Below are 14,371 nucleotides of genomic sequence, written 5' to 3' on the forward strand. Positions count from 1 at the left end.
GCCCCCCTCTCTCGCCGCCCCCCTCTCTCGCCGCCCCCCTCTCTCGCCGCCCCCCTCTCTCGCCGCCCCCCTCTCTCGCCGCCCCCCTCTCTCGCCGCCCCCCTCTCTCGCCGCCCCCCTCTCTCGCCGCCCCCCTCTCTCGCCGCCCCCCTCTCTCGCCGCCCCCCTCTCTCGCCGCCCCCCTCTCTCGCCGCCCCCCTCTCTCGCCGCCCCCCTCTCTCGCCGCCCCCCTCTCTCGCCGCCCCCCTCTCTCGCCGCCCCCCTCTCTCGCCGCCCCCCTCTCTCGCCGCCCCCCTCTCTCGCCGCCCCCCTCTCTCGCCGCCCCCCTCTCTCGCCGCCCCCCTCTCTCGCCGCCCCCCTCTCTCGCCGCCCCCCTCTCTCGCCGCCCCCCTCTCTCGCCGCCCCCCTCTCTCGCCGCCCCCCTCTCTCGCCGCCCCCCTCTCTCGCCGCCCCCCTCTCTCGCCGCCCCCCTCTCTCGCCGCCCCCCTCTCTCGCCGCCCCCCTCTCTCGCCGCCCCCCTCTCTCGCCGCCCCCCTCTCTCGCCGCCCCCCTCTCTCGCCGCCCCCCTCTCTCGCCGCCCCCCTCTCTCGCCGCCCCCCTCTCTCGCCGCCCCCCTCTCTCGCCGCCCCCCTCTCTCGCCGCCCCCCTCTCTCGCCGCCCCCCTCTCTCGCCGCCCCCCTCTCTCGCCGCCCCCCTCTCTCGCCGCCCCCCTCTCTCGCCGCCCCCCTCTCTCGCCGCCCCCCTCTCTCGCCGCCCCCCTCTCTCGCCGCCCCCCTCTCTCGCCGCCCCCCTCTCTCGCCGCCCCCCTCTCTCGCCGCCCCCCTCTCTCGCCGCCCCCCTCTCTCGCCGCCCCCCTCTCTCGCCGCCCCCCTCTCTCGCCGCCCCCCTCTCTCGCCGCCCCCCTCTCTCGCCGCCCCCCTCTCTCGCCGCCCCCCTCTCTCGCCGCCCCCCTCTCTCGCCGCCCCCCTCTCTCGCCGCCCCCCTCTCTCGCCGCCCCCCTCTCTCGCCGCCCCCCTCTCTCGCCGCCCCCCTCTCTCGCCGCCCCCCTCTCTCGCCGCCCCCCTCTCTCGCCGCCCCCCTCTCTCGCCGCCCCCCTCTCTCGCCGCCCCCCTCTCTCGCCGCCCCCCTCTCTCGCCGCCCCCCTCTCTCGCCGCCCCCCTCTCTCGCCGCCCCCCTCTCTCGCCGCCCCCCTCTCTCGCCGCCCCCCTCTCTCGCCGCCCCCCTCTCTCGCCGCCCCCCTCTCTCGCCGCCCCCCTCTCTCGCCGCCCCCCTCTCTCGCCGCCCCCCTCTCTCGCCGCCCCCCTCTCTCGCCGCCCCCCTCTCTCGCCGCCCCCCTCTCTCGCCGCCCCCCTCTCTCGCCGCCCCCCTCTCTCGCCGCCCCCCTCTCTCGCCGCCCCCCTCTCTCGCCGCCCCCCTCTCTCGCCGCCCCCCTCTCTCGCCGCCCCCCTCTCTCGCCGCCCCCCTCTCTCGCCGCCCCCCTCTCTCGCCGCCCCCCTCTCTCGCCGCCCCCCTCTCTCGCCGCCCCCCTCTCTCGCCGCCCCCCTCTCTCGCCGCCCCCCTCTCTCGCCGCCCCCCTCTCTCGCCGCCCCCCTCTCTCGCCGCCCCCCTCTCTCGCCGCCCCCCTCTCTCGCCGCCCCCCTCTCTCGCCGCCCCCCTCTCTCGCCGCCCCCCTCTCTCGCCGCCCCCCTCTCTCGCCGCCCCCCTCTCTCGCCGCCCCCCTCTCTCGCCGCCCCCCTCTCTCGCCGCCCCCCTCTCTCGCCGCCCCCCTCTCTCGCCGCCCCCCTCTCTCGCCGCCCCCCTCTCTCGCCGCCCCCCTCTCTCGCCGCCCCCCTCTCTCGCCGCCCCCCTCTCTCGCCGCCCCCCTCTCTCGCCGCCCCCCTCTCTCGCCGCCCCCCTCTCTCGCCGCCCCCCTCTCTCGCCGCCCCCCTCTCTCGCCGCCCCCCTCTCTCGCCGCCCCCCTCTCTCGCCGCCCCCCTCTCTCGCCGCCCCCCTCTCTCGCCGCCCCCCTCTCTCGCCGCCCCCCTCTCTCGCCGCCCCCCTCTCTCGCCGCCCCCCTCTCTCGCCGCCCCCCTCTCTCGCCGCCCCCCTCTCTCGCCGCCCCCCTCTCTCGCCGCCCCCCTCTCTCGCCGCCCCCCTCTCTCGCCGCCCCCCTCTCTCGCCGCCCCCCTCTCTCGCCGCCCCCCTCTCTCGCCGCCCCCCTCTCTCGCCGCCCCCCTCTCTCGCCGCCCCCCTCTCTCGCCGCCCCCCTCTCTCGCCGCCCCCCTCTCTCGCCGCCCCCCTCTCTCGCCGCCCCCCTCTCTCGCCGCCCCCCTCTCTCGCCGCCCCCCTCTCTCGCCGCCCCCCTCTCTCGCCGCCCCCCTCTCTCGCCGCCCCCCTCTCTCGCCGCCCCCCTCTCTCGCCGCCCCCCTCTCTCGCCGCCCCCCTCTCTCGCCGCCCCCCTCTCTCGCCGCCCCCCTCTCTCGCCGCCCCCCTCTCTCGCCGCCCCCCTCTCTCGCCGCCCCCCTCTCTCGCCGCCCCCCTCTCTCGCCGCCCCCCTCTCTCGCCGCCCCCCTCTCTCGCCGCCCCCCTCTCTCGCCGCCCCCCTCTCTCGCCGCCCCCCTCTCTCGCCGCCCCCCTCTCTCGCCGCCCCCCTCTCTCGCCGCCCCCCTCTCTCGCCGCCCCCCTCTCTCGCCGCCCCCCTCTCTCGCCGCCCCCCTCTCTCGCCGCCCCCCTCTCTCGCCGCCCCCCTCTCTCGCCGCCCCCCTCTCTCGCCGCCCCCCTCTCTCGCCGCCCCCCTCTCTCGCCGCCCCCCTCTCTCGCCGCCCCCCCTCTCTCGCCGCCCCCCTCTCTCGCCGCCCCCTCTCTCGCCGCCCCCCTCTCTCGCCGCCCCCCTCTCTCGCCGCCCCCCTCTCTCGCCGCCCCCCTCTCTCGCCGCCCCCCTCTCTCGCCGCCCCCCTCTCTCGCCGCCCCCCTCTCTCGCCGCCCCCCTCTCTCGCCGCCCCCCTCTCTCGCCGCCCCCCTCTCTCGCCGCCCCCCTCTCTCGCCGCCCCCCTCTCTCGCCGCCCCCCTCTCTCGCCGCCCCCCTCTCTCGCCGCCCCCCTCTCTCGCCGCCCCCCTCTCTCGCCGCCCCCCTCTCTCGCCGCCCCCCTCTCTCGCCGCCCCCCTCTCTCGCCGCCCCCCTCTCTCGCCGCCCCCCTCTCTCGCCGCCCCCCTCTCTCGCCGCCCCCCTCTCTCGCCGCCCCCCTCTCTCGCCGCCCCCCTCTCTCGCCGCCCCCCTCTCTCGCCGCCCCCCTCTCTCGCCGCCCCCCTCTCTCGCCGCCCCCCTCTCTCGCCGCCCCCCTCTCTCGCCGCCCCCCTCTCTCGCCGCCCCCCTCTCTCGCCGCCCCCCTCTCTCGCCGCCCCCCTCTCTCGCCGCCCCCCTCTCCCGCCCCGCCCCCCCCTCTCCCGCCCCCCCCTCTCTCGCCCCCATGGTGAGATTTGAATCCGTGTTCCCAGACCATTAGTTCCTGGATACAAGTGACATTCCCAACACATGACTGTCTCCCTGGCTTGTTTTACTGCAGTAATATGAAAGGATAATCAATAGATAGCTACCCATTGACACAGTGAATGAATAAGATCAGTTGAATATGTGTCTGTTTTGTACATTGAACAGTTTGTTAATTCTTTTATGTAAGAAACAAAAGTTGGAGTAGGACATTTGGCACATTAAACATCCTCCTCCATTCAATAGGATCATGGCTGATCATCCTGAATTCCACCTTCCCACATTATCCTCAACATAGTTGGAAGTATGCCACCTTTTTAAAATTGAGAGTTTCAAGTTGTCAACCTCAGTGAGCCAAAGCATCGTTACAGTGATGCTTAATGTTCTGAATGGCAAATGCCATTATGCCTTTCTTTTACCGCAGTTACTGAGCAGGGCTTTGGAAAGTGTGTCTACCCAAATAAGTGGTACTTCTCTCCAGGAAATGGTGATAAAATCAAGGTGTGAAGAAACTTGTTTGCGTTCCATTTGCAAGCGATCACCTCCCTCCTGCCTCTTAGATAATCATTTCTCTGTTTATTTTACAGTGAATGGACTGGTGTTGGTCCACCTCAGCCTGTGATCAGGATGGTGGGACAGAAGCAACTCTGGAGTCTCCTGGTGGTTTTTTGCACTTGTAGTATGTTTCTGCCTCTGGCCAGTGCAGATATCCACAGAGCCAATGCCAAGAAGCTGGCACGAAAGGCAGCGGCTGCACAAGCTGCCATTGGCAGCAACAGATGGTGCCCTGAAAACGTGTTTGAGTTTCGCTCATGGTCAGAACTATTCACTGGAGAGCGTGTTGATGCCTGGATCTGCTCTTTGATTGGCTCAGTCATGGTTGGACTCAGTGGTATCTTTCCTCTCCTAGTCATCCCGGTCGAAGCTGGGGCCTCATTAAAATCAAAAGGTAAATTCATAGATTTCTCTCCACAGATGTTGCCAGACCTGCTGAGCTTTTCCAGCAATTTCTAGTTTTGTTAAATTCATTTACAGTTTGGTGACAAAGAATAAAAATATAGCTAAATTCTGACTATCCTGTCCAGCCTGCAAGAACGCAATTGTGATAAAAGCGAAATGATGCCTATCTTGCGAATCTGAAATAAAAACAAAGTGCTCAAAATATTATTTCTGCTGTAACAGAAAGTGTGTTGGTAATCAAGCCTCACTGCTCCAGGGAACACAGTATTAGTGTAACAACTTCATTTCAATCACCAAAAAATTCCCTTTGTACCTGCTAACCAGAATTAGACAGACTTTGAGCAAGCTGCTTTAACAAACTCAAAATACTCAATTTATTTGAAAACAAAGCTCATATGAGAGATAATCGGAATTAGAAGTATGTCCCTTTTTAATTCCAAAACTGACACCATCACACACAAAGGCAACAGTGGCACTGCAGAGATGGTACTTCTTAAAAAGAAAGAAACACCCTTATTCGCCAATTGCCTGAGACACACAGAATACAATTTGAGGAATTCGCAAATTCAGACATGTTATGACACACCTCTGTGCAGGTGGGACTTGAACCCAGACTTTCTGGCTCAGAGATGGGAATACTACCATGGCATCACAAGCCTTCTACTTACCAGATTTTGTTTTATAAAACCAGAGAGGCTTTTACACATCACTTTTTTTTTCGGTACCAAATCCGCTGTGGTGATTTTTGTTTTCCCCTTCTTCTGCCACGACTAAATCACCTGTGTTTCAGAATTATTTACCAATTTACATGTAAAACCCATCAGACATGGTGCAATGACAACAAAACTGATGGACAGGTGGGGAGAGGAGGAGACTAAATCAAAATGGAATTGGTGGGGAAATAAGACATTCTACTTCACTTTTATTTTCTATATAGCCTGCTCAGAGATGTAATGACACAGAGTCGTAGCATCCCTACAGTGTGGAAACAGGCCATTTGGCCCATCAAGTCCACACCGACCCTCAAAGAGCATCCCATCCAGACCCAGCCCCCATGCCAGCCCACCGAGCCTGCACATCCCTAGATGGTATGGACAATTTAGCATGGTCAGTCCACCAAAATTGCACATCTTTGGGAGAAAACTTGAGCATCCGGAGGAAACCCATGCAGACACGGGAAGAATGTACAAACTCCACACACAGTCACCAGAGGAAGGGGTTGAATCCAAGTCACTGGTGCTGTGAGGCAACAGTGCTAACCACTGACTTGCTATGCTGTCCCACACACTTTTAGACAAGGTGGGACTTGAAACAGCAGTAATGAAATTGTCAGATTGGTCCTTCCTGTAACTCTGACTTAGACTTTGTCCTATTTGTCATGATCACATGAAGTAACCTCTTTGTCTCTCTTCTCGTGGTGGTAACATGACACTTTCCATATCTTAGCTAAATTCCTGGTGATGTTGCTGCAAGGTCATGGGTTGTCTGGTCACATTGACCAATATTTGCTCAAGAAATTACACTTGATCACTTTACAATTGTTGTAAAACTTTGTCATTTTTAAGCATTCTCAATGCCAACTAAATATTCCACAAACATTTTAAAGAAAGGACAGTTTTCCTTATACAACCACTTATGGGCCAAAACTCCTTACAAATTGGAACAGATAGAAACTCTTACAATCTATTCCCTTTGCCAAATAAACTTGATGATATCAACCAAAGACTATGCTTCTCGAAAGTATTAGGTGCAAGCTATTTTTGACTATTTTGTCAACTAAGATGATTTAAACTGGGTATTCATCCTGCGAACATCCTCTGCACCCTTCCAAAGCCTCAGTATCACTCACCATGAGAAGAGACTAAAACTGAATGTATTATTTCAACAAGGCCTAGAGAAACACAAAAATGTTTTGTTTAGTCTTTTATTTATTGAATTTGTTTATCAGTTTGTGTCCTATATATGGAAGACTATTTGCTGCATCTGTTGTATGATGGTATTGTTCTGGGACCTTTAGCGATGTTTTCACTAGAATGCTCAGAGCATTTCCTCTATAGAACGTTAATACTTTCCCTGGAGGATATACGTATATTGAACATTGGTCCTGTATAATACTTCACTTCTCCAGATTGTCATCATCTGGTTGTGAGTTCACTTCCCCAATACATCACAATCTGTCTAAAGTAGTTGAGTCTCAACTATAGTATTAACACTCGCACATATCTTCATATCATTTACAATTTTACAAATCCTCACCCCTCTTGGGTGCCTCTACATCAATAGCAAAATTAAAAAATGATCCCAACTGTGAATGACACTGCTACTGACCAGTCTCCAAACAGATCCAAACCTATCTACTGCAGCCTGCCCTTTTGCTTCCAGGCAGTTCTTAATCCAGTTTGCTGTATTGCCAGTAATTGCAGAGATTCTGATTTTATTGAGCAGCCTCTTGTGCTTTACTTTAGTCAAAAGCTTTTTAGAAGTCAACAACAGGCAACATCTACTGGACAAAATCTGATTTGCTAAGCAGCTTGTATTTGTGAGATATCCCTTTAAGCTAAAATGATACTTGAGCAAGGGAAATCTCAGCAAGTCTGGCAGCATCTGTAAGGAGAGAAAAGAGCTGACGTTTCGAGTCTAACTGACCCTTTGTCAAATGCTGGAAAATGCTGCCAGTCTTGCTGAGATTTTCCAGCATTTTCTCTTTTGGTTTCAGATTCCAGCATCCGCAGTAATTTGCTTTGATACTTAAGCGTATTCTGGAAAGATGGATGTAATTGGAATTCCTAGCTGTGAAGTCATTAGACATTTGAGAAATTAGCCTGGTTATAGTTGCTTGAGAGATGGGATTCAGATAAGAGGAATACCCTGAACGAGATATGTTCTGTTACAATGGAAATTATATTTACCTCAAGTATCAGTGAAACTCTGGGCAAATGAAGCCTACTCTTATACAGGAATCCTGACTGCTATGTGAATAAAAGCCTTTTATTGTTGAGCTATTCAGCCTTGCACTCTGAAGTGAGCGGTGTCTGTCTTAATTATTTGAAGTACAGTTCATTCTTTCTATTGAAATACAACTTGGTTGTTAATGTTGACTTTAGGTTTGGTTATTTCAATAGAAGCTTGAAAAAGTGAAATCTTGTCCATCACTTCTTTTGTTAGCATTGTTTGGGTATTCCATTCTTGTTAGATTATTGGTCTCTACGGGTTTGTAACACATCATGTTGGTGACTTTTCCAAAAACTACAGTCTCGTTTGTAAAGCACGACTTGTTTGAAGTACGTTAGATATCTTCAGAAAGTCCCTCTATCTAGGTATTTATGCCTAATGATTCCCTCAAGCATTTCTTTTTATTTTCCTAACAGTAGCCATTAAATATATTATCTACTTTAGTCTCTTTGGAGTCTAAAGTCTTACACAGTGAGCTTTTTAAAAGAGATTTGTGCAACCCATATCAAATCTCATTTAAGGCTATGAGTGGATAACATCTGTCTTGGCTGTTTGATATGTTTATAGGATCTTAATTCAATCTAAAATAGTAGATATGGGATCTAGATTGCCTCGTTAATGGTTAAAGACTTCATTTCAAATTCAAAATAGGGGAAGCCAGTAAAAATCATGTGAAATCCAGAGCAAGGGGACATAATAAAATTACAGGGGCTGTTTAGAATGCGCTTTCACCACACACAAAAATGGAACTCCCTTTCTCCCAAAAGGAATGCAGCAATAACTGGAAGCTTCAAGATGAAGAGTGATTTTCACTCAGGATGTTGAGTAAATGAAAGAAGGGCTGCACAAAAGGAGTTTTGAGGTACAAAGCAACTGCAAACTAACAGATGGGTGAAGTAGGCTTATGGGAACAGCCTACTTCTGTCTGTCTTGAAAATTACTTCTAATAGCTCCTGCCTATGTAGCTGCAGATGGAATATATTTTGAATTCCAGTCCTTGTTGAATGGGAAGAGGGAAAATGACACCCTAGAATGAAGGTATAGGAATAGCCTGGCAGGTAAAGAATCTTTCAATAATTGAGATTTGCGAACAGTGATCACAATTCCAGAAGTTTTGAAACACTCTTGGACAAAGATGAGAGCGGTCCTACAGGAAGTGTAGTGAATTGGGGGAAGGCCAACTGTAGCAAAATTTGGCAGGAGCAGGGGAATGTAGATTGGGAGCAGCTGATTGAAGGGAAATCCACATTTGATGTGTGGGAGGCTTTTAAAGAGAGGTTGGTTAGAGTTCAGGACAGATAGGTCCCTGTGAAAATGAGGGATAGAAATGACAAGATTAGGGGACCATGGATGCTGGATGAAATTAAGACTAGCTAAGAGGAAAAATGGAAGCATACATAAGGTCTAGGTGACTGAAAACAGACAAAGCTTTGGAAGAATATTGGGAAAGGAGGACCAACCTGAAATGAGGAATTAAGAAGGCTAAAAGGGGTCCTGAGATATTCTCAGTGAGCAGGGTTAAGGAAAACCCCAAAGTCTTTTATTAATTTAGAGCAAAAGGGTAACTAAGAAAAGGGTTGACCCACTCAAACATAAAGAAGAAAAGATATGCGTGGAGTCAGAGAAAATGGGTGAGATTCTTAATGAGTACTTTGCATCAGTATTCACCGAGGAGAGGGACATGGTGGATGTTGACGTTAGGGATATATCTTTGATTAGTCTAGGTCAAGTCAACATAAGGAAGGAGGCAGTATTAGGTATTCTAAAAGGCATTAAGGTGGACAAGTCCCCAGATTCGGGTGGGGTCTATCCCAGGTTATTGAGGGAAGCAAGAGAGGAAATAGCTGGGGCTTTAACAGATATCTTTACATCATCCTTGAACACGGGTGAGGTCCCAGAGGACTGAAGAATTGCTAATGCTGTCCCCTTGTTTAAGAAGGGTAGCAAGGATAATTTAGGTAATTACAGACCTGTGAGCCTGACGTCAGTGGAAGCTGCTGGAGAAGATACTGAGGGATAGGATATATACTCAAGTTGCATGGGGTCCACAGTATTCTAACAAGATGGATAGAGAACTGGTTGGGCAACAGGAGACAGGGAGTAGTGGTGGAAGGGAGCTTCTTAAAATGGAGACCTGGGACCAGTGGAGTTCCACAGGGATCTGTGTTGGGACCACTGTTGTTTGTGGTATACATAAATGATTTGGAGGAAGGTGTACGTTGCCTCATTAGCAAGTTTGCAGTTGACAATAAAATGGTGGAGTAGCAGATAGTGAAGAGGACTGTCAGAGAAAACAGCAGAATATAGATAGATTAGAGAGTTAGGCCAAGAAATGGCAGATGGAGTTCAATCCAGACAAATGTGAGGTGATACATTTTGCAAGCTCCAATTCAAGAGCGAGCTATACAGTAAATGGAAAAGTCCTGGGTAAAATTGATGCACAGAGCGATCTGGGTGTTCAGGTCTCCACAGGTGGCAGGTGGCGACGTAGGTCAGTAGAGTGGCGAAGAAGGTATACAGCATGCGTTCCTTCAGTGGAAGGGGTATTAAGTACAAGAGTTGGCAGCCATGTTACAGTTGTATAAGACTTTGGTTCAGCCACATTTGGAATACTGTGTACAGTTATGGTCACCACATTACCAAAAGGATGTGGATGCTTTGGAGAGGGTGCAGAGGAGATTCATCAGGATGTTGCCTGGTATGGAGGATGCTAGCTATGAAGAGAGGTTGAGTAGATTAGGATTATTTTCATTGAAAAGACAAAGGTTGAGGGGGGACCTGATTGAGGCCTTCAAAATCATGAGAGGTATAGACAGGGTGGATAGCAAGAAACTTTTTCCTCAGAGTGAAGAATTCAATTACATGGGATCAACTGTTCAAACTGAGAGGAAAAGTTTTGGGACGATATGCGTGGAAAGTTTTTCTCGCAGAGGCTGGTGATTGCCTGGAATGCATTGCCAGCAGAGGTGGTTTGGGCAGGCACGGTAGTATCATTTAAGATGTATCTGGGCAAGGAACAGAGAGATACAGATCCTTAGAGAATAGGCAACAGGTTTAGTTAGAGGGTCTGGATCGGTGCAGGCTTGGAGGGCCGAAGGGCCTGTTCCTGTGCTGTAATTTTCTTTGTTCTTGATACATGCAGGTGGGCTCCAACTAAATAGACTTGCTTTATAAAATAGCCGAAGTGTTACTAGGACATTAGCCACACTGCGAACTAAAATCCTTCCTCTTCGTGAACTTGCATTGGCTTGGAGAACTAAGCACTGACAATTCAGTAGCTTGTCATTATGTGACTGGGAAGAATTGTGGAAGTATCGACTTGCAAGATGCTTTGAAAAAAACATTAAAACTGTGGTTGTTGACTTCAGAGCCTGCAGGGCTGATTGACCTCTTGGGGAAGAAGGAGTGTGAAGTGAACGAAGAAAATGATGTTTAAAAAGATGTATGTGCAATTTTTCAAGTGCCATGAACAGTTAGTGCCTTTGTAAAGATGCAGATAAAGAAGGTTATAGTGGGGAAGCTGAAATCAATTAGTTGAAACCGAAGCAAGATATTTCATGTGTTGACCTCCCAATTGCAGCCATACTATTATGGGAAGGCACTGAATAGAGGTTAAATTTTTCTTTGGAAGGGGAATCACCAAATGATGGTCTTGAATGAGCAGTGGCTGAGGCTGGTCATTAATATTTCTTAAACTGGACAAGATGAGAAACTATTTTAGATATGGTGTAGTACTGTTGTTGAGAGAACAACTGTGCAATTTGATCAAGCAGTGAAACTGGAGACTTTCCAGGTAGTTGTAAATGCTAATCCATAAGGATATCCTAGTTATAGAGACATAAAATTCAGTGTCTATGTTTAATAATAGGACGTGCACCTGGACTGAATGCTATTGGGTTAGCTCATTGACAACTGGACAGCAGAAAGGTGAGTCATCACTGCCATATTTTAGTCAGTTAATATTCAGATACCTGACCAATGTACCAGCACCAACTATTCAGTGAAACCATGGTTGCCCTTTGCTATTATTGTTTGCACTGTCAATGGGCAGAGCTTGACTTCTCTTTTCTCTGTTCTACTGTTGCAGATGGGTCCCAACGTTTGAAACGGTTGTTGAGTTTTGCCATTGGTGGGCTGCTCGGGGATGTCTTTCTCCACCTATTGCCTGAGGCATGGGCCTACACATGCAACAGTAATCCAGGTAAAGAATAAGCCCCAAAGCTTGTACTTCTGCAGTGTCCACAAAGCAGACAATGCAGCTCAAAGTGGCAACATATGGAGTGATGAGAAACAAAAAGGCTGCAGTTTTGAAAGCTGCTGCCTTATGTGAGCCCAGAAAAGAATTTGATAAGCTAATCTCACTGTATCCAAGTGGAAGAAACCTAGAGAGAAATGATTAGTGATTTTGCCAAGAAGATCTTTGTGCATGAGTTTCATATGTCATATCAGCATTCGGAAAAAGTGAGGGGGATAAATCCAGTACTGTAAGCACTGTCAAGGTGAACGCATGTAGAATTTAATGGGCAATGGTGACTATCAGTATGGTTGGCTAAGTTAAATGCATTGATGTCTCTTGGACTGACAGGAAGCATACATTGGCAATCCTAGTGATGGAGTCTGTCGGTGGCTGAGTATTAGAGAGATGCAGGAATGTGGGGATTCGCCCGCACAATTTTTTGTGAAAGACTAGAATAAGGCAGTTCATATACAATAGAGCATAATGAGATGCTGAACTTTAAAAATAGAGAAATATAGAAACATGGAAATTATGGTTAAACTCAATGAATCATAGGGCAGCTCAGCACTACCACCTCACAGCACCAGGAAACTGGGTTCGATTCCAGCCTCGGGCGACTGTCCATGTGGAATTTGCACATTCTCCCCGTGTCTGTGTGGGTTTCTTTTGTGTGCTCTGGTTTCCTCCCACAGTCCAAAGATGTGCAGGTGAGGAGGATTGGCCATGCTAAATTGCCCGTAGTGTTCCGGGATGTGCATGCCAGGGTAGGGGGTTAGGACTGGGTTGGACACTCCTCAGGAGGTTGGTGTGGACTCAATGAGCTGAATGGCCCACTTCCACACTGTAGAGATTCTACATTTTTAAAAAAGATTTTAGGCAGTGTACTTTAGGAAGGGCTTGGAGACTTAGGGAGGCAGTGGCTTAGTGGTAATGTCACTGGACTAGTAATTCAGAGACTGAGCCTGATGTTCTGGTGACGTGAATTTAAATTTGAAAATTTGAATTAAATTTTTAAAATCTGGAATTAATCAAAATGGTGACTGCATGATCACTGCCAATTGTTGTAAAACCCCGTCCAGTTGACTAATGTCCTTCAAGCAAGAAAATCCTTATTCAGTCTGGCCACTGACGTTGACGCTGCTCTCTGAAATGATCTAACAAGCCAGTTTAAAAGGCACGTAGGGATGCACAGTAAGTGCTGCCAGCAATACTCACATCCTATGAAAAAAAACTTATAAAGAGTTTAGCTGGCATTCGGAGAAAAATGGTCAGGATAGCACCAGAAATGAGGGGCTTACATGACAATTCATGAGCTATCTTTGCTCTCCTTAGAGTAGTGAAGATAGATTCATTAGAAGTGCTCAACATTAGTAAAAACTTTGATGATGTGGGCATGGAGAATTTATTTTCCCAACATTGATAATTGGAGGTTACCATCTAATGATATTTGGTGAAAGAACTGAGGAAAGATTGCAAATGAAGATTTAAACTGCAATGATACAAAAGATTATTTCAAAAAACAAAAGTTGCAATATCATGGAGAAAGAATGGGATGAGTTGGCTCATGTATTCATAGGATTGCATCACTAGCTTTGTACTTCAAGATTCTTTGATTATAGTATGAGGATTTGTATATAGAAAGGGAATAACCTTGAAGTTGTTGGTTGTCTTGAATCTAACTGGTTTGTCCTTTTAGGAAAGGGAACCTGCCATCTCAGATGTGGCTTGAGGCCCACACTAACATGATTCACCCGACCCATTCTGTGGCTCAGCAACCATTCAGTTATGTCATCATCTTTGTCTAACTAGGCAAGGGCAATCGCTGTGGCAGCAATACACATATCATGAAAATGAGTATTATCTTTTTAAAAAAAAAAATAGACTTGATGGTCAAATCAGATATGTTCATGAAATAGATCAAATTGCGCAAAGCCACAATTTTGAACCTGAAGAATTGGAACATACCTCATATTCCAGGCTTGCAGTTGCTTGGGGCTGTTTGGCCCATTTTGCCAGTCTATTAATCTACTCTTCTAACCCCTTCATTTGTGCAGATGGAAGCCACAGTCGTAAACAGCAGAGGAAGTTGGGATTGTGGGTAATTGTTGGATTGCTTGCATTTTTCATTTTGGAGAAATTATTCCCAGATAAAGATGAGGATAAAGAGTACCACAAAGTAAGTTATTTTGGTAGTACTCAATATAGAAGTACATGGTAACTATTTACAAGAATGACATAATGACTTGAAACCACCAAGCCACATTCTTTACAGCCTACCATGAACACCATTGATTAGCCTTCTCTGTATTCTATATACATGTACACGATAGGCTGTACTCCATTCATTTCACCTCTTTGCATAGTATCTATGAAGGCCATGATTTATACAATGAATGCAGGAAGCAGCATGGAAACAAATCCTTTGGTCCAGCCAGTCCATGCCGAACATAATCCCAAACTGAACTAGTCCTACCTGCCTGCTCCCAGCCCATATCCCTCCAAACCTTCCTATTCCTGCACTTATTCAAATGTCTTTTAAAAGTTGTAATTGTGAGGAAATGTGGGTACATGAACTACCCTCTGTGGAAAATATCTGCCCCTCATGTCTTTTTAAAATCTCTCTCCTCTCACCTTAAAAATATGTTCCCTTGTCTTGAAATCCCCCATCCTAAGGAAAAGATAACTACTATTAGCTCTATCTATACCCCTCATTATTTTATAAATTTCCATCAGGTTGCTTTTTAATCTCCTACGGT

At 50.4% G+C, this 14,371-nt stretch overlaps 1 protein-coding gene across 2 annotated transcripts in view; it reads left to right on the forward strand.

Moving 5' to 3' along the window:
• The window catches only part of slc39a13 (solute carrier family 39 member 13), a 63,110-nt gene that overhangs the window by 22,785 nt on the left and 25,954 nt on the right, over window positions 1-14,371 (forward strand). For both annotated transcript variants that reach the window (XM_087996819.1, XM_087996820.1), the window contains exons 2-4: window positions 4,054-4,415; window positions 11,466-11,579; window positions 13,670-13,791. In XM_087996819.1, coding sequence (XP_087852945.1) covers window positions 4,094-4,415; window positions 11,466-11,579; window positions 13,670-13,791 — 558 coding nt within the window. In that variant the 5' untranslated portion in view covers window positions 4,054-4,093. The remainder of the gene's footprint in view (window positions 1-4,053; window positions 4,416-11,465; window positions 11,580-13,669; window positions 13,792-14,371) is intronic.

Source organism: Chiloscyllium plagiosum, unplaced genomic scaffold (assembly GCF_037043375.1).
Source record: "Chiloscyllium plagiosum isolate Xiang-an unplaced genomic scaffold, Cpla_swu_hap1 HiC_scaffold_18, whole genome shotgun sequence".
Classification (NCBI taxonomy): domain Eukaryota; kingdom Metazoa; phylum Chordata; class Chondrichthyes; order Orectolobiformes; family Hemiscylliidae; genus Chiloscyllium; species Chiloscyllium plagiosum.